At 63.5% G+C, this 26,876-nt stretch overlaps 1 protein-coding gene across 9 annotated transcripts in view; it reads right to left on the reverse strand.

Annotated features, from left to right (window-relative positions):
• RASGRF1 (Ras protein specific guanine nucleotide releasing factor 1) overlaps positions 1–23,181 on the reverse strand; it is a 28,717-nt gene extending 5,536 nt beyond the window's left edge. For 8 of the 9 annotated variants that reach the window (XR_008433098.1, XR_008433097.1, XR_008433096.1 and 5 more), the window contains exons 1-20: positions 22,868–23,181; positions 14,327–14,433; positions 13,365–13,512; positions 10,369–10,461; positions 9,425–9,678; positions 9,077–9,156; positions 8,514–8,707; positions 7,989–8,098; positions 7,219–7,337; positions 6,669–6,829; positions 5,811–5,874; positions 5,416–5,552; positions 5,079–5,161; positions 4,241–4,489; positions 3,578–3,948; positions 3,131–3,256; positions 2,851–3,021; positions 2,430–2,542; positions 1,747–1,859; positions 1,145–1,205 (exon numbers count right to left, since the gene is read on the reverse strand). Coding sequence is in view for 2 of the 9 variants with exons in the window: in XM_053954281.1 (XP_053810256.1) it covers positions 1,145–1,205; positions 1,747–1,859; positions 2,430–2,542; positions 2,851–3,021; positions 3,131–3,256; positions 3,578–3,948; positions 4,241–4,489; positions 5,079–5,161; positions 5,416–5,552; positions 5,811–5,874; positions 6,669–6,829; positions 7,219–7,337; positions 7,989–8,098; positions 8,514–8,707; positions 9,077–9,156; positions 9,425–9,678; positions 10,369–10,461; positions 13,365–13,512; positions 14,327–14,433; positions 22,868–23,143 (3,030 nt within the window). In the remaining 7 variants the exon portion in view is untranslated. The remainder of the gene's footprint in view (positions 1–1,144; positions 1,206–1,746; positions 1,860–2,429; positions 2,543–2,850; positions 3,022–3,130; positions 3,257–3,577; positions 3,949–4,240; positions 4,490–5,078; positions 5,162–5,415; positions 5,553–5,810; positions 5,875–6,668; positions 6,830–7,218; positions 7,338–7,988; positions 8,099–8,513; positions 8,708–9,076; positions 9,157–9,424; positions 9,679–10,368; positions 10,462–13,364; positions 13,513–14,326; positions 14,434–22,867) is intronic. The other variant, XM_053954282.1, reaches the window with a different exon arrangement.
• Between the last annotated feature and the right edge of the window lie 3,695 nt (positions 23,182–26,876).

Raw genomic sequence — 26,876 nt, forward strand, 5'->3', positions numbered from 1 at the left:
CGCTGCCTCCAGGGAAAAGATCAGCCACCAAAAATAACAAACCCCACCGGTGTCCCGCCCAAATAAACCCCAAACAGCCCTGGTGACACAGAAGAACCCCCCAAGATCAACACACACACACAAGAGCCCAGCACGCAGCAAGAGCCCCTTGCACAATTCCTTGGGACAGGGGTTGTGAAAGCTCCAGCAAACAAACACTGTCTGGGCTCCTCCACAGCTCCTGGAGTGGCTGCAGGGACACTTGGGGGTGCAGCTGTGGGGCACACCCCACCAGAGCCCGGGGGAGGTGGCACCAGTGGCACCTGTGCAGGGCAGGGGGCTGCAGGCAGCCCGGAGGTACCGGCACAGCGCAGCCCCCCTGCTCATGAGGTGCACCCCAAACCCCAGGGCACCCTCACCTTCCCAGCACCCTTTGACTGCAGGGCGCTGCTGCTCAGCCTGAGGGGCACAGCGAAGCCCTCAGGGCTCTTTTGTTCTCTCCTCTTCAGAGGAAGTTTCCAGAAGACACAGTTATGGGCAACAGCTCAAACAAAGCCCAGGAGGGACTCTGCCCCTCCCAGAAGTCCCCGGCAGAGCCAGGGGACAGAATCTCGGGAGTTTCAGGTGCTCCAGGCCACTTTCAAGTGGCTCTCGTGTTCTTCTGGGAACAGGTTTGGTTGGGTTTTTTCAAAGCAGAAGGGCAGCAGGTGCTCTGCAGCCACCCTGGTGTTCTAAATCCATGGCCCATTCCCAGGGCTCTCTTTCCAGGGAGCAGCAGTGACGCTGGCTGAGCCAGAGCCCCTCACTTGGAACTGGAAGAGGTTTGGGGACACAGAGGACACGCTGGGAGCCCCTGGGGCGTTCCCAAGTCCCTGCAGCCGGCGCAGGCAGCAGCAGGCAGGTGTCTCCGTGCCCTCTCCAGCCATTCTGCTGACTGCAGGGGGAACAATGTGCCTGTGGGCTGGTTGGTGCTGCCCCTGCCCCTAACAGATCCAGCTGTGCTCACAGCTGGCCCCTCCCCAGAAAGCCTTTCCTGCTTTGCAGCTGCCCCCCTGGCACAGGGCTTGGAGGCTCACTCTTCCCTGAGTGAGCATCGGGACCTTTGGCTGCTCCCCTTCCACCACCCCAAAGAGCCGGGGCAGGCAGGCAGGGAAGGCGTATTTACCATCTGCACAACCTCCTCCAGGGTTATCTGGTTGTCTCCTGGATCCTCCTGCGTCAAGGTCCTGTGGCACGGAAAGACAGGATTGCTGCAGCTGGGAAAGCAGCAGAGCCACGCAGCTGCAGCAGGGCAGCGTGGCCCCGGGGGTCTGCACGGCTGCAACACGCAGCCTGTGTTTCAGGAGACCCCCCCTCGGTCCCATTTCTCATTTTAAAGAGAAAAACACTCCTTAGCCGAGGCCACGCGGCCCCACAAGTGTCACCCCTGCTGCAAGACAAGTGCCCTGCCCTCAGCATGGGGTGGGCACACCCTGAGTGCCAGAGCCGCCCTGCTCAGCACAGCCCCTGGCCCTGGAGCCACGGTGCCACACCAGGGCACACAGCAGCAGGGCCAGCACCCTCTGGGCTCAACGCTGAAGGCTGAGTCCCGAGGCTGAGTGCAGCCAGCACCACCCAGCCTCCTCCTCATCTTCCTCCCTGGCCGCTCCCAGCCCCCGGCACAGTCCCTGCCGAGCCCTGCCGTGCTCCCAGGTGAGAGCAGGAGCAGCCAGCAGCTGGCAGTGCCAGGAAAAGCCTGACACAAACCTCCTGCCCACAGCCCTTCACCTGATGATGTTGGCGGCCGCTTTCCTCTCCTGTGTCAGGAGCTCGGGGTCGTGGATGACCTCCTCCAGGAAACCGATCACCCGGAACTTCAGCTCCTCGTTGGTCTCGAAGTCCTGCCAAGCCAGCAGAGCCCTGGGATTACCGTGCTGGGAGTGCCACTGATCCCAGCAGAGCTGCTCCCTTCCCACCTGGGGAAGGGGCTGCCTCTTCCCAGCAAAATCCCAGCAGGGGAGGGCAGCAGGCTCACTCAGTTCCATTGCATCAACCTCACCGGGTCTGGGAGGAGAGCTGTGTGCTCCCAGTGACAACCAGGACGGCGCCGCCGCCACTGCCCCGTCACCAGTGCAGGAGGGACAGGACGGCAGGGACGGCTCCCAGCGCCCGAGCCCTGAGCCCATCCTGGGCATCCCAACAGGCACCAGACCCAGAGACTGCCCTCGCTCTGCACGCAGCCAGGGGGTGGTGGCAGGCCCAGCTCCCCTCCTCTGCAGCCCAGCTGTGCAAGCACTGGATGTGAGCCCTGTTCCCCTGCCGGGGACCCCAGCTCCCCGCCATCCACGCTGCTCTGCTTCACGGGGACCTCCGTGCCAAACTGCCTTCTCAGCCGGACGTTGCAGAGCTGCCAGCACGCAGGGGAATTCGCTGGCAGGGCGGGAGGAGAGAGGGAAGGAGGCGCTGCCCACCTGGGAGTGCTTGGACACCCAGTGCCGCAGCACGTTGAGGACGCGGTTGGTGGCCGCTCTCCGGATCACGAACTCCTTGTCCCCGTTCCGCTGGTCCGTCGGGAAGCCTGAAACTGCCAGCGGGCCCTTAGCACGGCACAGCTTCCCCAGGAAGGGCTCACGGCCGCTGTAGGGCTGCCAGAGGAGCATCCCCTTCCCTGGGCTGCTGTGTCAGGAGGCAGTGGGACACGCGGGGCCCCCCGGGACCTGCACAGCCCCGGGGCAGTGCCATGGCCAGGCTCCCAGGACACGGCCCGGAGCAGGCACTGGGCTCTGGGAGCTCTGGGCTCCCCGGCTCGGCTCTTCCTGGCCAGAGTGTGCCTGCAGGGAAGCCCCTCTGGTGGCAGTGGGCGCCCCAAAGGCAGTCCCTCGGGGCAGGTACCTGCGCTGGCCAGGGACATCCTGCGGTACTTCTCCTTGGTGGGGGTCCCCTCGTTGGCCCCCGCCGTGGCGATGGCGAAGGCCGAGGTGGCAGACAGGGCGCTGCGGGTGCTGTCCAGGTCCCGGCAGGACGTCATGACCATGCCGTTGTTGTAGGAAAACAGCGAGAAATCTGCGGGAGAAGAAATCCCACACCCCGGTGGGCACCGCCGCTGCCCGGACAGGGCCCCCCACGTGCCAGCCCCCCGATACACGGGCACCCCCCAGAGCTCACTCGTTACCTGATGAATTTTTGCACTTGATGGACTTGGGAGTCGTCGGAGATTTCGTTGGGGAAGCTTCAGCTTCTGCTTCATCGCTGTGGTTGGGATCCGTGTCCGACTCTTCCCTGACAGACGCCTCTGAGCCTGGGAGGAACAGGGAACCCCTTTACACCCGCTGCACGCAAATGCAGCCACCTTATAGCTCTGCCCCCTTCTCCTCAAGTCTGGCCCATTCCACCTTGGGATGCAGCCACCGTGTATGGGGAAGGTTCAGAGTTCTGCTGTTTCTGTGGGATACTTTGGAGCAGGATTTTTCCTTGAGGTGAGGGTGGGTTTGGGTGTCTTTTTTGGTTTTGTTATTAAAAATTACCGAGTTTTCAGGAAGCAGGAGTTCTCTGTGCGTGCACCTACACCAGCCCCTCTGTGCCAGAGCCCCCCATGCCCAAACCCACCACAGGCACTCACTTGGCTTGCCTGGCAGGGACTCCTCTTGCTTTTCCGAGGCCGCTTCTCCTTCGTCCGGGATCTTATTGGGATAGCTACTGGACACGTAGAGCTTGTTGATGTCCAGAGTGGTCTTGCTGAAGGGGGCCATGGAGGAGTAGACGCCGGCGTAGCCGTTGGAGGAGCAGCTCAGCGCCGCCAGGTCCAGCGCCTTGCCCCCCGTGATGATGGGGATGTTGAGGGACAGCTTCCTGCGGCGGCTGGGGGACGAGGACTTGGTGATGGACAGCGGCGGCGGCGACGAGAACTTGCGGTTGGCTCTGGGGGACTTGGGGGGCTCCCCGTAGAGCAGCTTGTTGTTCTGGCTGTTTGCAAACAGCAGCTCCAGGGACCTTGCAGGGACAGGGAGAGGCTGAGCTGGCACCTGCCCTGCCCAGGAGGAGGTGATGATCCCCCCCCCCCGTGGCGCTGGGACCCCAGGGCGTCCCCCCAGGCACAGCAGAACCAACGTGAGCCCCACCACCCCGCGGGCAGCACTTGGCCCTGCCAGGAGTGGGAGCTTGGACTGATCTCCTTCCCCTGTTTGATCTCCTGAGTGATCTCCTTCCCAGCTCACGGGGGGCAGTGACAGTGCCAGGGTGGCACCAGGGACAGGACAGGTCCCTGGCAGCACTGCAGCCTCACCGTGCAGGGATGGCACTGATGGGCTTCTTGTAGATGGTGATGAGCTTGTCGAGGACGACGAGGGCGGTGGTGAAGACGCGGTAGGAGTGCAGGAAGGTGTTGAGGAAGTCGATGCTCAGGAAGCGCAGGTCCGTCAGCCTCTCCAGCAGCCGCTCCACGCTGGCATAGCGGATCTGCAGGACCTTGCAGGAATTCATCGTTTTACTGAACCTAATGTCAACATCATCACAATACAAGCTGGCATCAGACCTGCAGAGAAACAAGATATCTGTGGTTCCAGCCTGGAACGAAACCAAGAGACCATGGGAAGCGGTGCAGGAAGGAGCCCTGTTCCTACGGGGTGTCCCCATGGAAAACGCGGGTGGGAATGCTCCCAGGGCAGCACCCAGAAATCCACACCCTGGAATGGGCTCCTGGAATGGGTGCAGTGCTCGGCAGGCAGAGGGGTGTGGATGGGCCATCCCCAGGGGCACACAAGCCAAGCCCCCTCCCGTGCCTGGCAGCAGGGAATGGGGCAGGAACACCCCGTGCTGCCCCATCCCCCCGGCTGGGAACAGCCCCCCTCGTCCCACACCCCAGGACCTACAGGGACGGCAGCCCCCGTGCCCTTCCCTTCTGGCCCTTTTACCCCCTCTTCACGCTTGTTATTTTTCTCTGAACTCTCCCCTTTGGCATTCCCACGTCCCCAGCACACACAGATCCCTCAGCAGGTAATTAACGCTGCTAATGACCACACTGGGGCAGCCCCCGGAGCACACGGGGAGGCCCAGGGAGGTCCCCGTGGTCCCGAGGCTCCTGGCTGCCGCAGGAGCTGTGTCCCGGCCCCCTGCACACTCACTTGATCATCTGGGGCACGGTGACCTTGGAGTTCTCCTCGAAGGCGTTCATCATCAGGCCGTTGCAGCGGATGTTGTCCACGCACTGCGAGAGACACGGGCGGCAGGTGGAGGCAGTCAGGGCTGGGCTTTCCCCAGAGCAGCCCCATCCCTGCCCGCTGCGGGTCCCCACAGCCCAAGGGCGCCAGGAAAGCTCCCGGGGTGCAAACCCAGGCACAGGGTGAGCTCACAGCAAGCCCCGTGTTACCTGCGTGCCCGAGCCGATGCCACGGCCCAGCAGGGACCCCGCGGCAGCTCCCGCTGCTGAGAGCTCCACACCTCCTCCCTGCTGGCTCCTACCTGGCTGATGTCACTGGTCCACGCAGCCTTCTCCTGCCTGGACGAGGCCACGAGGATAACGGTGAAAGACGAGGAATCTTTCGGCTCCACCACGATTTTGAAGTCAAGGTGGTCAATGTCTTGTCCTGATGGTTTGGCTTTGGAACGGAAAAACCCCACACAGTGATCGGGAAAGCCTTTCCCATCCCCTCTCTCCCAGCCAGGTTTCAAGGAGGGTTTATTCAGGTTGTTGTGGGTTGTTGGCTGCCCCAGGAAGGTCAGGTCTAAGTGTGGGTCTGCCTGAGTCACAGTAAATAATTAATCTAATTAAACCTCAGTCGTGGATTCCTGGCATCTATTGACACCTGACTCTGACCCGCTCACCAACCACGCCCCAGCCACCTCCCAGCACCCACCGTCCTCGTCGGTGCTCTCGGGCTCCTCCACCAGCGTGCAGTCGATGAGGGAGATCACGCCGTTCTGCAGGGGACAAAGGGGGCTCAGCCCTGCCACCCCGGGGGCTGGGCATCCCCCGGGCCCCCAGCACAGCCCCCACCAGCCCGGGAGTCCGGGCTAAGCGGTGGGACCCCCCCCGGGGCTGGCGGCTCCTCCGTGCTTGTCCCCCACCCCAGCGCTGGGGACAGGTCGATGTCCCAGGGGACAGCCCAGGGGAGGGGGACACACCCACAGCGCCTGCTTTCATGGGAAAAAAGATCTGTGCCTGATCTCTGGGTGTTCCTTGTCAAATTGATCAACTAATTTGTTTATAAAATATTTAATAGGAGCTTTAAATTTAATTTTCCCAAAGTCTGTTGTTGCAATTATCAGCTCTTTGCCACGGACTGTAATTCTTCAAACTGATAATTTAATGCCAGTAACAAGCAATTTCTGTAAGATTCTTGCTCAATTAACTGCCAAACTTCCCCAAATAAACACAGGCACCCAGGGAGCAACCAGAGGAGCCGGGAGCGCTACAGACAGCCCGGGCTGTGATTCCAGCTTCTTCCAGAACGGACTGTCAGCGTTTCTGCTGCAAATCAGGGTGAATTCTTTTAGCAAGATCGCGTAGTTTCTCATCTCCCCCGTGACTCGGCTCTGACAAGGACCACGTGAAATAAACCCAGGTGGCCGCAGGCTCGCAGCCCAGCTCCCCCGGGGCTGTGCCAGGGGAGGCCGAGGTGGTCCCTGGACCCCTCTGTCGCCAAGAGCCCGGCCAGCTCGGGCCGTCCCCAGGGGCAGGGAGCAGCAGCAGCCCCCAGCCCGCGGCCTCTCACCTTGGTGAGGTGCAGCTTCCCCCCGGAGCCGCGGGTGCAGATGATGAGGTGCTTGGAGAAGAGGAAGCACTGGCGCTCGCCCTCCTTCCTGAGCGACAGCGAGCCCAGCCGGCCGCGCGTGATCTTGCCCTTCTCCGACATCGGCACCTGGATCAGGGAGCCTGCGGGGGACGCGCCGTCAGCCCCCGCAGCCGGGGCTGCCACCAGCCCCAGGCCGTGGCCACGCAGAGCTGGGGGGGCACCAGCCACGGTGCCAGCCCAGCCCGCACCCCCAGCCCCGGGCGCTGCTCCGGGACCAGAGCTCAGCGTGGCCCTGCTGCATCAGGGGCATCACGAACAGCCAAGGTGCACCTCCCACGCCGCGACGTGGGAAAGGGCAGGGACAAAACTGCCCAGAAGTGCCAGAGCTGCCCGAACCTGCTGTGCCTCTGATCAGTGAAAACTCGGAACTGAGTTATATTTTTTAAATTTCACAGGCCAGCAGAGCACACAGGACAGGGGCAGGGCCACGTTCACCACAGAGGGGAGGGACGCTGGCACTGACACAGACCTTGTCTGACGAAGGTCTGGCTGGTGTCCAGCAGGATCTCACAGCCCTCGATGATCATCCTCTCTATTGCCAGGTTTTTCCGAATGTTTTCAGTCTCACTCACTTCATCGTGCATTATCCTGAAGGATGGAGAGGAGAAAATCGGAGCTGGGGTGGGATCTGCACAAGTTTTCCCAAACCCTTTGGACATATGGTGGGGCTGCAGCAGGTAAAACCAAAACTGAAGGAATATCAAGGGAATTGCAGCAGGATCCACCCAGACAGAGCCAGGAGCTCCGGAGGTGACCTGTGCATCTGCCCAGACTGTGCCTCCAGGCTGATAAATACTGAAATGTGAGTGCTTGGAAATCCCAAAATTCAGATTCAGGGCAGACAGATCCCCCCATCACCAGCCCCCTCTGATATCCCTGCTCCTTGGGGAGTGGGAAAAGGGATGGAAACTCTTTACAGAACTTAAAGTGTGCGGGTGGGTTTGGCACCGACACCCAGAACACCCCAGAACAGTCCATGGGCTGGGCAGGAAGAGGATAAAAAGCAGGGAATTATGGCCAATTCCCAAGTGCTCATGTGGAGATCTCGGAGGCACTCAGTGCCTTCCCACGGGACAGCCCCACCAGTCCTGCCAGCCCTGAACCGAGGACAGAACCAGACACTCGGAGCCACCCCAGTCCTCCAAAGCCCTCATTCCATTGTCCAGGAGCCCTGGGAAGCACTGCCCCTGGCCAGAGCAGCCAGGACCCACAGCCCAGGGATGGATCAGCAGCTCTCACCTGGACAGCTCTTCCAGCTTGGACTTGGCATAATCCAGGCTGTTCCTCTCCACGTGTTCGTGGGGCGTGTGAGCCAGCAGCTCGTGCAGGGTCAGGATGTACCTGGGGATCTGCAGCACGAGGCAGAGAGCAGAGGTCAGTGGGGGCACTGGGGATAGCTGGGGCCCACCCTGGGCTGCTCCTGCCATGGCTGGGGACATCCTGGCCAGGGACACCCTGACCTGAGCAGTTAAAGCTTCAAAGCTCCTTGTGCCAAAGCTGAATGAGGAGGGGGAGCACTGTGGGGCTGTGCCCAGGACCCCACTGCTCCCTGTCCCAGTCCCAGAGGTGTGGGATAACTGGGGAGCCGGCAGCACCCAGAGTCCTCCTGCACTGATGGCCCAGGAGCCGTGTGGGACCACCAGGGTCCAGCCCCAGGCCACCCTCACCCAGGCTCTGCCTCCCACCCTGCAATGCCAGCTCTGGGATGGGGTTTGCAGTGTCTATGCCATCGCCCCTGGGGCCAGCCCTGGCTGCAGCGGTCACCTGGAACATGGGGTAGGTGAGGAAGGTCTCCAGGGTCCTCTCCTCGCAGTCAGGCTTGGCCTCGTAGTGCTTGAGCAGCTTGTCGAAGTCGCGGTTCTGCTTGCAGTGGGCCAGGATCTGCAGGCTGTACTGGTGGTTCCGCACGAACTCCTGGTAGATGTTCAGCATGGGCAGCAGGATGTCGAACAGGTCGGCTGCAGGCGGAGCAGGACGTGGCTGGGGTGCTCCAGCCCCACCTGGGAGCCCGGCACAGCCCCTGACCCCCCACCCTCCTGCTCCTCGTGCCCCCCAGCTCTGCCCAGTTTGAGCTAAAGAGGGTCTGGGGGACACAGCGATGCTCCCCAGCACCTGCCTCCCTGGGCACGGCCCCCTCCCACCTCCCTGCAGAAGCAGGAGTGCCAGAATTTGGTCGCTCTGGGGTTTGTGCTCTGTGGCTGACGTGACCGAGCGAGGACATGGTGTGCAGCGTGTTTGGCCGCTGGTTGGCAAATGCCTGTGGAGCTGCAGAAGGAGAAGGAGCAGCAGCAGGAGGATGAGGAGGATGAGGAGGCAGCAGCACTCACCCAGCACCAGCGTGGGCCAGCTGGAGATCCGTGCCTTCAGGCCTTGGTAGAAAATTTGGTGCAAAAACATGATCGTTTCGCTGGAAGAGGAACCAAGAGAGGACTAAGCCAAACCAAGAACAGACAGGCGAACGAGAGGTAAAGAAGGAGGAATTAGACAAAATCCCCAGCCCGGGGGGAGCAGGGCAGCCCTTGGGCTGGCCGGGGGGCAGCTGCTCGAGGCAGTGCAGAGGGTGCCTGGAGGCACAGGGAATGCTGGAGCTGCAGACTGCCAGCACCAGGGAGGGCAGCGGGTGTCCAGAGCTGCTGGGACGCCACAGAGCTCCCAGAGCCCAGGACGGAGCTCACCTGTTGAGGAAAATGCTGCTGACGTCGTCGTGGGTGATGGGCGGCTTCTTGGAGCTGGCGGCCATCCGCAGCGGCCGCAGGAAGTTGTTGACGAGGATGTGGAGCTGCTGGACGTACTCGGCCTCGGCCTCCAGCATGCTGAACACCACCTGGTTCCTCTTGCGCATGCTGTCAGCGTGGGGGGACCTGATGTAGTCCTGAATGATGGTCTTCCACTTCCTCCGGCACAGCCAGCCCCGCAGGAAGCTCTGCACCTGAGGGAGCGGTGGCTGCGTGTTAAGGACGGGGCTGGGGGCCAGGCAGGGACCCTCACTTGGCACAGGACAGCCGGGAGGTCCCTGGCTCTGCACCCAGGTGTGTGTGCTGCTGCCTCTCCCTGGTGCTGCCCTGAACCCTCAGGCTGGGGATCCGACAACTCATTCCAATACCTGGCACGGGCTGCCCACAGCAGCCGTGGCTGCCCCTTCCCTGGAGTGGTCAAGGGAAGGTTGGCTGGGGCTTGGAGCAGCCTGGGACACTGGAAGGTGTCCCAGCCCAGGACAGGGGGTGGAAGGAGATGAGGTTTCAGATCCCTTCCTTGTGTAGCGGGGCACCTGCAGCACGCCCCGCTCTGTGCCCGGCGCTCCGGCCCCCAGGACAGGGGTGCCCGGGGCCGGGGGTGCCCAGCTCCCTGTGGGAACGCTGCCGGGGTGATGGCTTTTCCCTGGCCACAATAAAAGCTGTGACAGCCATGGGAACAGAAGTCAGAGGTGCAGGAGCCAGCACTGGCCGGGACGCCTCGTGCTCCTGGCAATGCTGGGAGTGCCCTGCCAACAGATGGGCTCCCGCCTGGGCAGAACACATTTTCCTCCTAAAAAACCCTGCTGACAGAAGCTCAGACATCTCCTTCAGCCCCCCAGGGAGCCTGCTGGGCCCCCCGGGTGCCAGCCCTCACCACCACCCACCTTCTTGATCTTCTTGATGTCACTGTCGTCGTCGCTGGGCGCGCTGCCCTGGCTGGCCTGGATGCGCTCGTGGTCCTTGAGCAGGGACGCGATCTGTGGGCACAGGGGTGAGCAGCTGCCCCCCACTGCCCGGGGGCTGGGGGCATCCCAGGGGCATCCCAGGGGTATCCCAGGGGCCGGGGGCATCCCGGGCTGCCGCTGTGCCAGGGAACAGCGTGAGCCTCTGGGTTAATGGCAGACACAGGCACGCGTTGTGCTGCTCTGTCCTAACGGGCGGCACAGCCTCACAGAGTGCTTCAGGCTGGAAAAGCCCTCCGGGATCATCAAGTCCAGCCGATGACAACACTGCCACTAACCCACCATTGTCCCCAAGTGCCACGTCCACACGGCTTTTAAACCCCTCCAGGGGTGGGGACTCAGTCAGTGGATGAAGCAGATGAAGAAAGGTGGCAGAGCTGCCGGGGCTCCTGAGCTGTCACCGACTCCTCAGTTCCTCTGAGCCCTGCCAGGACCAGCACCTGGAAATCCTGATGGGTGCCCAATCCAAACCCCATCCCCGTTTCCCGAAAAAGCCTTCGCAGCAACTCAGTAAACACAACTCGGACAGAAAATGGCAGAAAAATCTTGAGCGTTTGGACCCCAAAATGTGCAGGCGGGGAGCAGCCCCCCCAGCGCTCCCGCACACGTGGGATCAGAGCCATCAGCTCCCGGGCTTTGGTTCCACTGTTTCTCCCTGTACTTTCTCTCCCTCCTCTGCTCACCGTGTGTCCCGGCCCCCACCGCCAAAACCACTTGGAAAGTGAGAGGAAAAGGCAAGAAACAGCACATGTGCCATCCAGAACGTGGGAAATCAGGAAAATGTGATCTGGATTTTGATTTTACAGAAGAGAACAGAAGGAAACAACTTGGAAAGAGAACTTTCCTGGAGGGGAGGGGGAAGATGTCCCATTTTGGACAGAAAGGAGGAAAAAAGGTGGAGTTTGGACTGTTTGGAAAAAGCAGGAACACGCCAAAGCTGGTGGCCACAGGCTCATGGTCACTGATCCAGCTTCTACACATCTGTTTCACCCCATTTCACTATATGGATCAGATGTTAGAGGAGATTTTAGAGCCTGCTGTGCACCCCAACACGTGGTCAGGGATTGTTATTTACCTGCACATTTGACTTCAAAAATTCAAAATTTAACTTAAAGCCCACCATTAGGACAGGTGAAACCGCCCTCACTGCCTCAGATGCTGCTCTGGGGTGATGTTGGGGTTCTGAGTGATTTGGCATCAAGGTCTCAGCCCTGCCAGCACCCCAAGGCCGCTGCCCGACGCCGTGCCAGGCGTGAGGAGAGCCTGGCAGCAGCACTGGCTCCGGGGTGCCCCACACCCGCTGCCCCCGCTGCCCACCCCACTCCAGCAGTGCCAGCACCCACCCGTGGGCACAGCCCAGGCAGTGAGGGCACCGTCCTGCAGGCAGAGTCGGGCAGCACGGGGATGGCCAGGACACAGGGGATACCCACTGCCAGCACCCCCACAGCACCTTGAGCACTCAGTGTTCTCCCCCTGCCGAGCAGCCCCCGCGCCGAGGAGCGTCACCCCCGCTGCCAGGTATCTCCTGAGCCTCCTCCTCCTCCTCCTCCTCCTCCAGGTGCCCCAGGGACACGCGTGTCCCTCGGCACCGCCTGCTGAGTCATCTGTGCACCTCGCTGCCGCCTGCACCCGGCCTCGTGTCACCCTCCCCTCACCCGACGCCGAGGGAATTAATTGCTGCCGGAGCTCCGGGGGCCCGCGGCAGGCAGGGGCTGCCCGGGCTGGTCCCACAGCACCGCCCGGAGCAGCAGATGGGGGGGTCACAGCACCTGGGGGGTCACAGCAGCTGGAGGGGGTCACAGCAGCTGGGGGGTCACAGCAGCTGGGGGGGGTCACAGCAGCTGGGGGGTCACAGCAGCTGGGGGGGGTCACAGCAGCTGGGGGTCACAGCACCTGGGGGGGGTCACAGCAGCTGGGGGTCACAGCAGCTGGGGGGGGTCACAGCAGCTGGGGGTCACAGCAGCTGGGGGGGGTCACAGCAGCTGGGGGTCACAGCACCTGGGGGGGGTCACAGCACCTGGGGGGGGTCACAGCAGCTGGGGGTCACAGCAGCTGGGGGGGGTCACAGCAGCTGGGGGTCACAGCACCTGGGGGGGGTCACAGCAGCTGGGGGTCACAGCACCTGGGGGGGGTCCCAGCACCTGGGGGGTCACAGCAGCTGGGGGTCACAGCACCTGGGGGGGGTCACAGCAGCTGGGGGGTCACAGCACCTGGCGGGGGTCACAGCAGCTGGGGGTCACAGCACCTGGGGGGGGTCACAGCAGCTGGGGGGTCCCAGCACCTGGGGGGTCACAGCAGCTGGGGGGTCACAGCACCTGGGGGGTCACAGCACCTGGGGGGGGGTCACAGCAGTGCCCTGGCATCCGGGGAGCTCCAAACACCCTCTGCCCCGCTCGGGTGAGCCCCACTGCAGAGCTGCCCCAGCTCTGGGACCCCAGCAGGACCTGGAGCTGCTGGGGTGGTTCCAGAGGGGGACACGGGGAGGGCAGGGTGGGACAGGGTGGTCTGTGAGATCCCTTCCAGCCCAAACCCTTCTGGCTTTCTGGGATGTGGCGAGTTTTCCTCTCCCACAAGGGGCAAGCAGCGGCTCGCCAGCCCGCTCCCCAGTGCTCCTTGCTGGCCTCAGCCCTTCCGTGTTACAGCAGCTTCCAGGGGTCCTCCGAGCCCCCCACAGGCTCAGTGCTGGGGTGGCACAGCCACGGCCCCTTGCTGCACCACTCCTGCCAGGAAAATCCCCAAGGGAGGCGCTGCCCTCGCCCTCCTGCGGGAGAAGGGCCAGCCCAGTGTCACTAAAAGCAGCAGAAGCCCACCAGCGGGGACACCGCCGGCCCCTGCCCGCACGGGGATGCCCCCCGCCCCCCACGGGTCACCCCCCCAGGAGCGTCGGTGCATCCCCGGGGCAGCGCCGGGCGCTTCACCTCGGCCTTGAGGCGCTCGATCTCGATCTCGCCGTCCTCGATCTGCTGCCGGAGTTGCTTGGCAACGGTCTTCTCCGTCTCCACGATCTGCAGGAGATGGAGGTACTTCTGCATCAGCGCCTCGTGCTCCGTCGCCAGGTTCCTGTAGCTGCAGCAGACACGGCCGTGAGCGGCCCTCCCCCGCAGACCCGGCCCCGCGCCCCCGCCCCCGCCCCGGCCCCGGCCGTGGGGCTCGGACCCCTCCCCGCCGGGCCCCGGCTCACGGCCCGGCAGGGGAGCACACCTGGGGGCAGCTCCTGGGAATGCCGCTGCTCCCAAAGGGCCCGTCCGGGCAGCCTATGGGCTCCCACGAGGGGCAAACAGGGCAAACTTGAATGAAATCCCAGGAGCCAAAAAGGACCCCCAAACACCCACGGCCACACCTCTGTAACCTGCCACGTTCCAAGAGTTTAAGGACACATGTGGCACAAGCTCCTGGCAGGGGCTGCAGGGGATGGAGTTTCTCCCATTCCCTGCACACAGATCCCACCTGATCCCACAGCTCGCTGCCAGCCCAGCACCTCCCTTCCCCAGAGGCTCCTGCCTGCTCTCCGTGGCAGTTGGGCTGTGCCAGCTCTGCAGGGCACAGGCAGGAGCCTGGACAATCCCTGTCCTGAGCAGGTTTGCCATCCCAGGAGAATCCCTTCCCCACGGGCTTTCAGCCTGAGGGTGAATCCCCCTGGCTGCAGGCTGGGACAGGCAGTGCCAGGGTGGCCGGTGGCATGGGAACGGGGACAGGGGACAGCTGAACACAGCCCCCACTGAGCATCGGGGTCCCCAGCATGGGGCTGGGGGACAGAAGTGTCCTGCTCTGCCTGCTGGCAGCGCCCAGCTCACCCTGCCCCCCCAGCCACCCTCAGCACGGCTTCACCTCGGTGTCACTGTGAGCGTGACCCCCCCCAGCCGCGGGGCACGGGGCACACCTGGCGTGAGCTATGGCTGCCACCCACTCGTCGCAGTCCTTGGCATCCTCGGTCCTCAGCTCCAGCGTCTTCTGGTTCTCGTGGTTGAAGTTAACGGTGAAGTAGTGCTGGGGGGGGGAGCACAGGGGTCACGGTCACAGGGACACCCCGCACAGGGGACATGGTCACACCCCACACAGGGGACATGGTCACACCCCACACAGGGGACACGGTCACACCCCACACAGGGGTCACGGTCACACCCCACACAGGGGACATGGTCACACCCCGCACAGGAGACACGGTCACACCCCACACAGGGGACACGGTCACAGGGACACCCTGCACAGGGGACACGGTCACACCCCACACAGAGGTCACGGTCACACCCCGCACAGGGGACACGGCCACACACTGTACAGGGGACCTGGTCACACCCCACACAGGGGACACGGTCACAGGGACACCCCACACAGGGGACACAGTCACAGTCACGCCCTGCACAGGGCTGGCAGAAAGCACTTCCTGACCCACCTGGCTACCTGACCCACCCCAGGCTGCGTCACTGAAATAAACAGCTTTGGGAACGCCGGGAGCCAGGCCACGATGCGCCCTCAGCACAGCCGTGCCATTCCCCAGCAGAGGAAATCCTGCTGGGCAAAGACCCAGCTCCAGGAGAACCTAAATCCACCAAACCCACCCGAGGCCAGGGCGCTGCAGTCCTGAACCTGTGGCAACCGCCCTGGGGCCACCCTCACCTGGGCAACGGGCAGAGGAGCGAGGATGCTGAGCTGCACCTGCATCCCCACCCACATCACAGTTGATGCTCGGACTTGATGGCCTTAGAGGTCCTTTCCAGCCTCAATGCTTCCTTGATCCTGTGCTCCCTGCCTGCACCCCTGGCCGTGTGGCCAGCGAGCCGCTCGGGCACGGCTGGAGCCCCGCGGCCACCTGGAGGTGACGCCGGGCAGAGCCCGGGTCCCTCGGGCAGAGCCCGGGTCCCTCGTGTCCCGCTCCCCGGGGCTCCGGGGGGGTGGCCGCGGTGCGGGGCTATTTTTAGCCTCCCTTGACATTTCCATGTTTGTGCTAATTGTGTGCGGTGCCGCCGCCGCCGGGTTTGTGCCGCTCCTCTGCTTCCCTGCAGTCTCCAAGGAAACAGGTACCACGCTGCAGTGCCGGATACTGCCCGGAATAACTGGGCTAAACCAAACCCACTGGAACGAGCTCATCCTGACATCATCTGCTCCTCTGCTGGCTTTCATGGGGGACCTGAATTCACAGGGAAAAACTGCCTCAAACCCGAGGAGCACAGCCTGGCAGGACACGGGCAGCCTCCAGCTGTGCCACAGAAACACCGATGGGCACCACAAGGCTCTTCCCCTCCTGTCCCGAGCAGGCCCAGGGGTGCTGGGGAGAAGGACCCCAGACAGGCACTGGAGGTTCTGGGTGAGCCCGGGGTGATTGGGGACCGGGCACAGCTGGCACAGCAGCACAGACAGAGCAGCAGCCCCAGCCCGTGCCCACCCAGGGCTCAGGGCTCGGGGTGGCACCCTCGGAGCTCGCCCAGCCCCTCCGGGTCCAGCAGAGGAGGAGAGGGGGGCCGGGAGCCCACGCTGCCCATGGGCACAGCAGGGCCCTCCTCCAGAAACAGCTTTCACCTTTGGGCAGCAGCTGCAGGGCCCTGGTGGAGATGCAGCCCCTTCACTTCTGCCGTGGATCCTCTGAGCGCAGGATCCTTTACTGCTGATCCTGTGGACAAGCTTCCTCCTTACAGAGCCATCCCCAATGTCAAACACCACCATCCATCGCCCACCCCTTCCACTGCTGTGCTCAGGCTGCCCAGAGCCCCGTGGCTGCCTGCAGGACACCTCTGAGGCTGCAGCAGCTCCCCAGCCTTCGCATCCCACCCCCTTTCCCCCCCTCCCACTCCCAAAGGCTTTTACTGGCAAAGACACAGCTCCGAGGGAAAGCTCACCAAAAATCTGCGATCCCTATGGGGGGTGTTCTGTGGGCCAGCTTTACACCCACCTGACATCCCTGCCCTTGTAACTGCATCAAGAGGAGCTCGTCAGCTTCACAAGGCTGGAAATGCCCCCCTAAACACCAGCGAGGGGTGGGGGAGCCCCTTCTAGGCCCTGGTGCCCCCGGCAGCTCCCGGTGCCGCAGGAACGAGAGCACCGTGTGCCCGTTCCCTCTCCAGGACCCAACAGCAACAGCCCGAGCTTGGCTGAGCCCCCTGGGACTGGAAACATGGGGAGACACTTCCAGGAGCCCCCAAACCAGTCTCTGCCCAGCAGGAGGGCAGGAGATAGCGAGCCCTGTCCTTGGCAGACACCCGTGTGTGCTGGCACGGTGCCCTTTGTGCTGCTGTGAGTGAGGGCACCCACTGAGAGCCCTGTGCCCACAGCACAGCCTGGCTTGGAGCGTCCTGACCTCCCCAGCACCCTGGGAAAGCCTCGGGGCCTGTCCGAGGGTGAAACAAGGGGTGCAGAGCCCAGGACAGGTGGCCTGGACAGGAAACTTGTCCCACTGCCTCTGCCCCCTTCACCCACTCGAGGCAGCTCCCAGCACATCAGCACCTGACGGTGTGATCCAGTACAAACCCAGGGACTCCTGAGGGCTCTGGCAGAGACAGGACCCAGTTTGCTGGCAGCAGAGCCGATGGGGAGGGCTGGGAGCCCCCAGGGCAGGGCTGTGGCCAGGGCCACTGGGAGCCCAGCCCGGCTCCTGCCAGCACACACACCCTGCGTGTGCTGCTCCAGTTTAACCCCACACAATTCCCAGGAAGTGCAGCGTGCTGGGAAGGAGGAAGTTATTTTATATTTGAATAATAAACCTCCCACCACCTTTTATCTCCGCCTAAAAGATGATCCCTCTCTGCCATCGCAGTGACACATCGCACCAACAGCCCGGGAGCGCTTCGGCACTCGCTGCGTCCCGAGGATCGGATCCACGCACAGAACCAGACCCATGGATGGGACCAGAGCCACGGACACAGCCAGCACAGGACCAGCTGCTCACGGCACCAGGCGGAGGGCTGGGAGTACCAGTGTGAGCCCCCAGCTCCACCACGGCCCCAGCTCAGCAGTTTGTGCTGCCCAGGGCAGGGCACGAGCTGCCCACAGCGCCACTTGGCTTCTCCTTACACCCGTTTTTTGTTCATTTATGACCTCAACAACTCCCAGCCCCGGGACTGGACCCCCATCCCGTCCCGTCCCATCCCATCCCATCCCATCCCATCCCATCCCATCCCGTCCCATCCCGTCCCGTCCCATCCCATCCCAGCCCATCCCCCTCGCTCTGCTCTCGCCAAAATCAGCAGATGCGTTCCTGGAGGATCCCTCCTTGCGGGGTTTTCCAGCCTCCCCCTGTTTCCATGGCGCCTGCCGAGCCCCCGCTGCGGGCGGCACACCCCCGGAGCCCGGCGCCGTGTGTCCGTCTGGCCCCGCAGGACACACGGCCCTGCCGCCGCCGCTGGGGGATGCCCAGGTACCCGCACCTGGGGATTTCCCCCAGGAGGCCCCAGGGGACGCAAAATTCTGCCCGAAATGATGACGCGGGAGCGTTCCAGGTCACCACGGGCAACATGAAAGCGCCTCCAGGGGCACCCAGAGCCCCGTGACCCCGCCGGGTGACAGTCACCCGGCTCCCCCCGGGCCACCGCAGCCCCGTGACCGTCACCCGGCTCCCCGCAGGCCCTGCCTGCTGCGGGGGGTGGCGTTCCCGAGGCTCCTGATGTGCAGAAAGGCTCCGAAATAAATTCAAATAAGCTTTAAAGCCGCACGTTATTTCCAAAGTGGAAAAATCAGCCTCTCACAGAATTTTTTTTAGAATTTGCAGGAGGGCATTTTTTCAGCCTGAACAACCCACCCGACCCCTTGGGTTGCGGTGGTCGGGGGTGGGTGCTCTCCCAGCACCCCCACGCTGGTCACTGCACGCGTGAGCGTGGGGGGGACCACGAGAGAGGCACCCCAGCAACAGGAAAGCTGTGGCTGCCATCCTCGCCTGGCTTTGTTGTGCCACCACAGGGGCTTTCCCCCCACAGGGATGCCCCCATCGCCCTCGGAACTGCCCGCCCTCCACCCTCCCCGGGTGGGCAGATCCACATCCGCCTGTTTGTGAAGCTGATGGTTATTCCAGCTGACACAAAGGGCAAGAGGAGGAGAATTTTCCTGCTCTGGATGGATGAGTCTAAAAATCCACAGCCAGCCATGGCAGCTTTTAACATCCCTGACCTACATACTATGTGCTCTGGGAAAACAGGACCTCAGAGTTGGATGCTCCAGCAGCTCATTTCCGTGCTGACAATAAGAAAAAATATCCCAGAGGCTGCAATTTCCCCTCTTTGTTTCGGTATGGGCTGTCAGGATATTTGGAAATGGATACTAGAGGTGAGCATCACCCTTGTGGAGCAGGCTCAGGAGTCATGCGCAGAAATATTCTTAAAATGATTAAAATAAATCAATTTTTCCCCTGATTTTATCCGGTGATGCTGGCAGGCGGGCATGCAGGCACGGCTGGGACTAACACTGTGAGCATCCCCCTCACTCAGAAATCCCCACATGGCATCCCTCAATATACCAATTAATTAAAAACCCAGTGTCACCCCAACGGTGATGAATAGTTCAGGTTTAAGTCCACAAATTATGATTTATAGTCTCCAAAAAATCAGATTGCCTGGAATGACATTCAGGTAGAAGAATTCTCACTTCCCCAGATGGCTGATGCTCATGGACCTGCAGCCAGCGCTGGCATCTGGGGATCCAGTGCCCGGGACATCAATCCTAAAGTTTGGAATAGCCTGGGAGCTGCCCTGCTCAGGATGCCCATGGGTGACCAGCTCAGCCCTGCTCCACTGACGGGCTCTGGCCCCTCTGAGCACCCTCCACAGCCTTTGTGGGGCTCCAAGGTGGACCCCCGTGCAGGGACGGGCACGGCTGGGTGCCGTGGCCCCCCTGCTGCACCTCGGAGAGCTGCCCGAGCTCTGGCACTGCCAGGAACGGCTCCAGCAGCCGGACCTGGGGCTGGGCTCTGGGACAGCTGGAGCTGCAGGGCTTGGCAGGGGCTGCTGCAAGTCCTCAGGGCACCCAAATATTCCAGACTGCCAGTGTCTCAGGAATATTTGGGTGAACTGGGTGCTCTGTGGCCCCATCCCTGGAAAAGGAGAGGGAGAGGGAAATCCCATCCATGGGCAGCATGTGCTCAGGAGCAGCCCCAGCTGGGGGAACACAGCTCAGCTCCTGAGCCACAGAGCCTGGAGCCGAGGGCCCAACTGCCTGACTCAGCACCACGCTGGCTCTGGCTGAGGGCTCCTGCTCAGGAACAGCCCATGGCACTGGGATATGGGTCTGGAAACTGGCCCAGGCTGCCCGGGGCAGTGGTGGAGTCCCCATCCCTGGGAATGTTCAAAAGCTGTGTGGATGCAGCACTCGGGGCACGGAGCTGGGGCAGCCTCGGCGCTGCTGGGGGAATGGTTGGACAGAGAGGCCTCAGAGGGCTTTTCCAACCCCCGTGATGCTGGAACTCTAAATCCAGCTCCAGGCTGGACCCATGGAGCAAACCCAGCCATGATTCCTGCTGCCCAGCTGGCGTGCAAAGGAGGGCCCTCACCCCGCACTGGGGTGTCCTTGGGGTTGGGGTCGGATCAGCTGTGGACCCTGTACCTGCTCAGCTCCCCTGCCAGGGTCTCACCTTGGCCGTGCCCTCACACCTGGGGCACCCCACATCCTGCCCAGGGAGGGGAGAGGTGACCCCGTGAAAGCACATCCCATCTCTGACACCTCAGGGGCCGGGAGCAGCGGGGCTGGGGTGTGGCACGGCCCTGACACCCCAGCAGGGGAAAGGGGGCTCGCTCCCAGCCCGGCTCCCCCCAGCACCACTGGCACTGCTGCCCTGAGCAGCCAGGTCACAGCTCCCCAGCCCCAGCCCGACCCCACAGACCCTTCCCCAGGCCACAGCCTGACCTCACCCAGCAGGAAATTATCTTCCCCATCCAACTGGTTGGAAGGAAAATTCATTTCTGGAAAAACAAAACAAAGTTTCCAGAGGCAGTAAATCCCTCTTTGGTGTTCCAGTTTTCCACAAGTCTTTGCTCCCTTATTCTCACATATACCAATGCTAAAATTCACTGTGTTCCAGGGAAAAAATCCCCCCAAAGCAGGATACGTGTGCATTAAAAAGGGGGGGTTTAAAGTTTCTCCTTTGCAGAGAACTGGGAACCTTTCAGGCTGCACTCCAGCAAGGAAGGAATCCTGGAGCTCCTCTGCTGCAAGGAACACTGTCCTCAGAGCTGGAAGTGCACGGGTAGATAAACACCCTCAGAACACAGCTAATTGGGATCACGGGCAATGCTGGAAATTTCCTCAGCACCTTCCCTCTGGAGGCTGCTGCCACGGCTGGGTCTCAGGTGAGCCTGGCGCCGAGGCTCTCCCTGGCATGGGGGGCACAGACCCTGCCCAGAGCACGGCCGGCCCGTGTGCCACCTGCTCCTCCCGCCCCGCCGGGCTGCGGATCTGCACCATCAACATTCGCCGCTTATCTCATCCCTGGGCCATTAATTAGCTTGCAGAGCAGCGGGCATCCAGCGCTCCGGCTTCCAGTCCCCTTTGGCCTAAGGAATTACACAGAATCCCAGGCCAGGCGCTGAACCGCGGCAAATCCGCGCGCAGCCGTGGCAGGGGATGCGTTTGCCACGGCAGGAGCTCCCTGTGCCAGCAGCCCCTCACTCCCAGCGAGGATCAACACTCTGGGTGCGTTTGGAACAGGAGAGGGGATGTGACATCCTCCCCATGGTGTTTGCATGGTGGAAAATCCCTCCTGCGCAAACTCGAGGACTCAGAGCCCCGACTCCGAGCTTGATTCCAGCCTGGCCAGGAGGGTTGATTGCAGCCTGGCTGGTAAACTTCATGGAAGCTGAACTAGGAGCACACAAGCAAGGTCTGTTACCGAAGGGACAGCAGTGACAACCACAGCACTGTGACCCCTTGCAACTACAGACCCCCCTCGCCGCCACAGCCCCCGAGGTGCCGCTCCCCACAGCCGGCCTGCAAGGAGCCCCGGCTGGGCAAAACCCACAGTATTTTCCTCTTCACAAGGAAATATTCCTGTGCTCCAAGCCAGGAGGGAGGGGATGTGCCAGGGAGCAGTGGTGCTGCATGCCTGGTGCTCTTGGCAGGGTTTTCCAGCTGCCAGGAACAGCCAGAATTAGGGGGCCGATTTCCTCCCAGGCTGCCCCGTGCCCTGGGGTGCCAGGGGCGCCCCGGGGCCCCATCCTGCAGTCTGCCGGCAGCACTCCCAGCGCCTCCCAGAGCCTGCCAGGCAGTAATTATGCAAGCCCTGCAGAGCCGGACCCAAAACGCGCGGTGCCTCCCGCACGTGCCCAGCCCGGGATGGCGCTGCCGGGACCCCCCCGCTGCTCCACGGAGGGGCCCCGGTGCCGCTGTGCCACCCACAGGGCACACGTCCGCGCTCCACACGCCACCAGCGGGTCAGAGGGTGAATCCAGCTGGCTCCTGTCCCCGCTGATGAGACTGGGGGTGGCTCTGGAAGCGATGGATGGGGATTTGCCCCCGCAGCTGGAAGCCAGCCCTTCTCCCCCTGCCTGGTATCATCCCCTCTCTCCTGGCCGCTGCGGCGCATCCCAGCTCCAGCAAACCACCCCAGACAAACACGCCAGGGGCTGCCAACCTCCCTCCACGCCGTGCTGCTCCGGGAATACCCTGCCCAGCCGGGAAAGGCACAACTGGTGGGAGAAACCCACCCTGGAGCCCGTCAGGGGCTGTGATCCTCACAGCAGCCCTGGGGCTGGGCGACACCTGGATTGTCCCCGGGTCCCGCAAGGGCTTTGGTGCTTCCGCGCTGATCGCCCGCAGCCATCAGCGGTGGCAAAGGACACTGGAGCCCAGCGCCAGCACGGGGGGCTCGGGGCACCCGCACTCGGCTTTTCTTCCGGCCAGGGGTGGGGATGGAGGTGCAAACCGCACACGTGGCGAGCGGGAATAGCGTGAAATGTGCCTGAAAACAAGGCCCTGAGCTCGCCCCGCCGAGCACCACGCACCCACCGCAGGAGCTGCCAGGCAAACCACGGGGCACGGAAGGGGCAGACGGGGTTTGGGAAACAGCGAGGCCGCGTACCGGGGGCCGCCTCACGGGAGCCCCGCGGTGCCCCCGCCCCGCCGGGGCCGCTGTCCCGAACCCCAAACCCCGAACCTCAAAGCCCAAAGCCGCCGGGCCGGGGGGGACGCGGGGCTCTGCAGCGCCCAGCGTGGCCGCTGGGAGGCGCCCCGCAGCCCCCCGCTAATTACCGGCGGTTAATTACACGGGAGGGGGAGTGGAGGTGCCCCGGAGAGAGCCCGACACCCCCACAATGAACCCGCCCGCTGCTCCGGCACTGCAGCCCTGGGACTTATCCTCCTTCCCCCGCACAGACCGGCCTCATCCTCACCTCCCCACCCCGGTCACGCGTGGGGCAGGTCACGGGCGCTGGAAGCTCCGGGGCTGCGGGGCCTGGACCCCCGCGGGCCATCCTCCCTCCCCCCCGGCGGGGCCCCCCGTGTCGCCCACCTGCTTCTCCAGGGAGTCCTTAGCCGAGAGGGGGGGCTTGGGGGAGGGCGCGCGGTCGCAGACGCAGCCCTCGAGCAGGTAGAGCCCCGAGGGCCGGGAGCTGGAGTCGGTCTCGAAGTAGAAGAGCATGTTCTGGAGCAGCGCGAACCACTTGGTGTGCCATTTCGTGTTGTCGGCGCTCCGCTTGCTCAGGTATCCGCGCCGGGCCCCGTCCTTCTTCGCCAGCAGCCCCAGGTGGGCGACGTGCCCGTCATTGAGCCGCATCCCCTTCTGCATCCTGCCGGCTCCGCGCTCACATGGCCCCCGCCGCGGGCGGGGCCGCGCCGAGCCACCCCCGCCGCCCCCGCAGACCCCGCGGTCTCCGCAGCATCAGCGGCCCCCGCTGCCCCCGGGGAGCCGCCGGGCGCTCATCCCGCGGCCCGGCCCCGCCGAGCCCCCGGCCGCGGCTGTGCCGGTGAGCGCCGCGTCCCGCACCCGCCGCGCGGAGCCGCGGACGGGCGGGGCGAGTGACGGCGGCGGCACCGGGGACCGTCAGCGCCGAGCGGAGCCGCGCCGAGCCGAGCGGAGCCGCGGCCCTCCTTCGCTGCCGCTCTCTCTCCCGTGCCTCCTTCCCTGCCGCCGGCTGCGGGGGTGGTCGCGCCGCGCTGCGCTCGCCGGGGCCGCCCCCGGGCCGCGGGATGCCGGGGCCGCCGCCAGCACCGTCACCGTCAGCAGCGCCAGCACCGCTCCGCACCGCGAGGGACCCCCGGGCCGAGAGGGGACCCCGGGCCGAGAGGGACCCCGGGCCGAGAGGGACCCCCGGGCCGAGAGGGGACCCCGGGCCGAGAGGGACCCCCGGGCCGAGAGGGGACCCCGGGCCGAGAGGGACCCCGGGCCGAGAGGGACCCCGGGCCGAGAGGGGACCCCGGGCCGAGAGGGGACCCGGGGAACCCCAGGCGTGCGGGAACCTCGGGCCAGCACGGAATCCTGCCCACGGCTGGAGCCCCAAGAGGGACCCCCAGGCACAGCCAGAGCTGAGACAGCTCCAGACACACAGAACCCCGAGAGCAAGGGGGACCCCTGGGCACGTGGGACCCCAGGAACAGCCAGAGCCCCTAGGGAGGGATCCTAGACCAGATGGGAGCCCTGGGGAAGTGGATCTCAGGCCAAAAGGGACACTTAGGCAGGGGAGGACCTTGAGAGAAGTGGCACCAGCAGTCAGAGAAGAGGGACCAGTTTTTATTCCTGTTTGTCTCACTCTCGACCCCTCTTCCCCATCCTGGCCTTGTGTGCTCGGCCCAGCAGGGCAAAACTGGGAAGACTGGGCACTTGGAGACCTGGGCACTGGCTGCAGCTGAAGCCTGTGCAGGGAAGGGAATGCCCTGGTGCCCCTCTACCCCAGGGCCTTCTACAGCCAGGAGTGCTGGGTCAGCCAGCCGCCACAGTGACGGGCACCGAGTGTGACACCTGCAATGTGGCACGCCAGTCCTGCAGCAGAGCCAGCCCTGACCTGAGCCCAGGTGTGACAGACCCCTACAGACAGGGAGGACAGCAGGACAACCCTGGTCATTGGCTTTATTTCTGCTGAAAAATGCTGGCAGAGCTCCAAGGAACCCGGTGAGGTCACAGGTTGCCATGGGAACGGGAGGGAACAGGCTGGAATTGGGAAGGGTGCTGGCACTGCCAGGATGGAGCTCCTTGGTCTGGCTACTGCTGGAACACGTGCCCATGGCCGCCTCAAGGGACACGGCCCGGGGCCTGCTGTCACCGGGCCAGTGCCAGAGAGGGGCAGAGCGGGGCTGGGGCCACCCACTGCCCCGGCCCCCTGCCCCTCACCCTCCCACTTCTGTCCCTGGCTGAGTGTGCCCCTGTGCCCAGCTGCAGGCGCATTTGCAGCTCCAGGGCTATCCCAGCAGCATGGCCAGCTCCCCTCCATGGCCAGGGCTCTCTCCCTTCCCGTTTCTCCAGCCTCATCAGTGAGGTCCCACATCCCATTTCACTGCTGCGGCCTCCGCTGGGGTGAGAGATGGCTCCCAGCACAAAGCAGAAGGTGCTTCCTGTGCCAAAGCTGTCATGTATGAACAGTGCAGTGGCACAGAAAGAGACCCTTTGTGGCAGCCTGATGAAGTCCTGGATGAAATAACAGCCGGGAAGCTGGCATTAATAATAATTGTATAATTACTGTATGGATGGGAGCTGCCAAGCCCTCTGACCAGACACGCCTGGAGGGCAGGGTGCTGGGGGACGTGGCATACATGGGCATGAAGAGTGCCCAGGGACAGGCCCAGTGTGCCCACTGCTCACAGGGTGAGGGTCCCACTGCCCTAAGGACAGCAGCACTCCGGCACTGAGGACAGGCGGCGTTGGACTGTGCTGGGGCTGGTACCAGGCCCAGCCCCTGGGCTTCCCAATGGTGTTGGTTCAGTTCAGACTCCCTCTGGAACATACAGAGGGTGATGGAAACATCACTGAGATCTTCCAAGGCTCAAGCTGTGGAAAGTTTGATTCCTGGCACCAAGGGAGGTGTGTTTCCTGCAGGTGCCGTGGATTCCGTCGGGGTTTGCAGTGTGACCCTCCTGGCCCGGCAGCCGAGGGAAGTGTTCCTCACACCTCTGAGTGCCAGCAGAGCCAGCCTCGGCGTGCTGGCCATGGGACAGGGAGTTTGCCCAGAGCAAAGATTGCCGGGCTTTCCAAGTGCTTTAATTGCTGTGGTTTCTTCGCTCCTCACTGAGGTGTTAAACAAATATGGAAGTGGCTCTTGTGGGCTCCCGTGCCGTGCACAACCTGAACAGTGCCCAGGCAGTGGGGGCAGGAACTGCAGCAGCACCGAGGGCACAGCTGGCACGGGCGAGCACGGGGCCTGGGACGCTGCTCTGGACAGGGGAGGCTGCAGGGGAGCTCTGGGAGTGGGACAGTCCCCATCAGGGACCTCTGAACCCCCCGTGGTGGGGGTAGGGGACCAGGGCAGAGCAACCACTGAGCCAGGAGGGAGGAGGTGCAGGAGCAGGGAGCTGACCCAGGGGGTGTCAGGGTCTCAGTCAGGATCCACTGGCCTGATCTCCCAGCGTGGCACGGGACGAGTCTCTCGGTGCTCTCACCCAGAGCCCTCTCTCCTCTTGGGGCTAAAACAAAATCTGGTGTCCCCCCAGGGCAGGGTGGGGGACACCCGCTGAGGCTGGCAGCCGCATCCTCTCCATGCCAGCCTAGACACGTGCCACCAGCGTCACCACCAGCATGGGGGTCACTGCCTGTCCCTCGGGTCCCACTGGAGCTCAGCGGGCTCGGTGCCACTTGCCTGCAGCCCTGGGGGCACGGGGATGTTGAACTGAGCTGCTCACCAGCTCAAGGAGCTCATTAGGGCAATTTATCACTTAGCACCTCACCCTCTGCTGGGCCCGGGGAGGGCCGGCTGTGCCCAGCCCCTGGGGCCGCGGGCAGCCCCGCTGCAGAAATCACCTCACTGCTGACATTTTTTTAACGTCAGAGCTCCGGGACTGTGATCAAGCGATGCAAAATTGTTCCAGCAGCCCTTTGAACCGCTAAGCTATTCCCTGGGAATCTCAGCACCCGGGATGACAACCTGGTAATTTATGCCAGCAGCTCTCACTCGCTCCTGAGCCCATGGAGAGGGCTCTGACACCACTCCTAGCTCCTGGCTGGGGTGCCAGCTTCCTCTCCTGAGAGATGGAGGGGAGGAATTGCCTCCCCACACTGCAGCAAGCCGGGGCTTGCTGGGGTCCTTCTCCCTGGCAGCGGCACGGGACAGCGAGAGGCACAGCAGCCCCGAGGGTGTCAGCCCTGCCTTTCCACGGCACTGAGGGGACCCTGCCTGCCTCAGGCAGCCTCTCCACACAGCCCCGGCCCTGACGGGCAGCTTCCCCTCCCTTGGGGACTGCCTGTCTCCTGGGGTGGTCAGTGCTGGGGTCTCTGATAGGTCTGTGCAGCTGTCCCTGTGCCACCCTGCTGCACTGGGATGGGACACAGCGCTGCCCTGGCCACGGCTGTCCCTGTGCCACCCTGCTGCACTGGG

Source organism: Vidua chalybeata, chromosome 13 (genome assembly GCF_026979565.1).
Source record: "Vidua chalybeata isolate OUT-0048 chromosome 13, bVidCha1 merged haplotype, whole genome shotgun sequence".
NCBI lineage: Eukaryota > Metazoa > Chordata > Aves > Passeriformes > Viduidae > Vidua > Vidua chalybeata.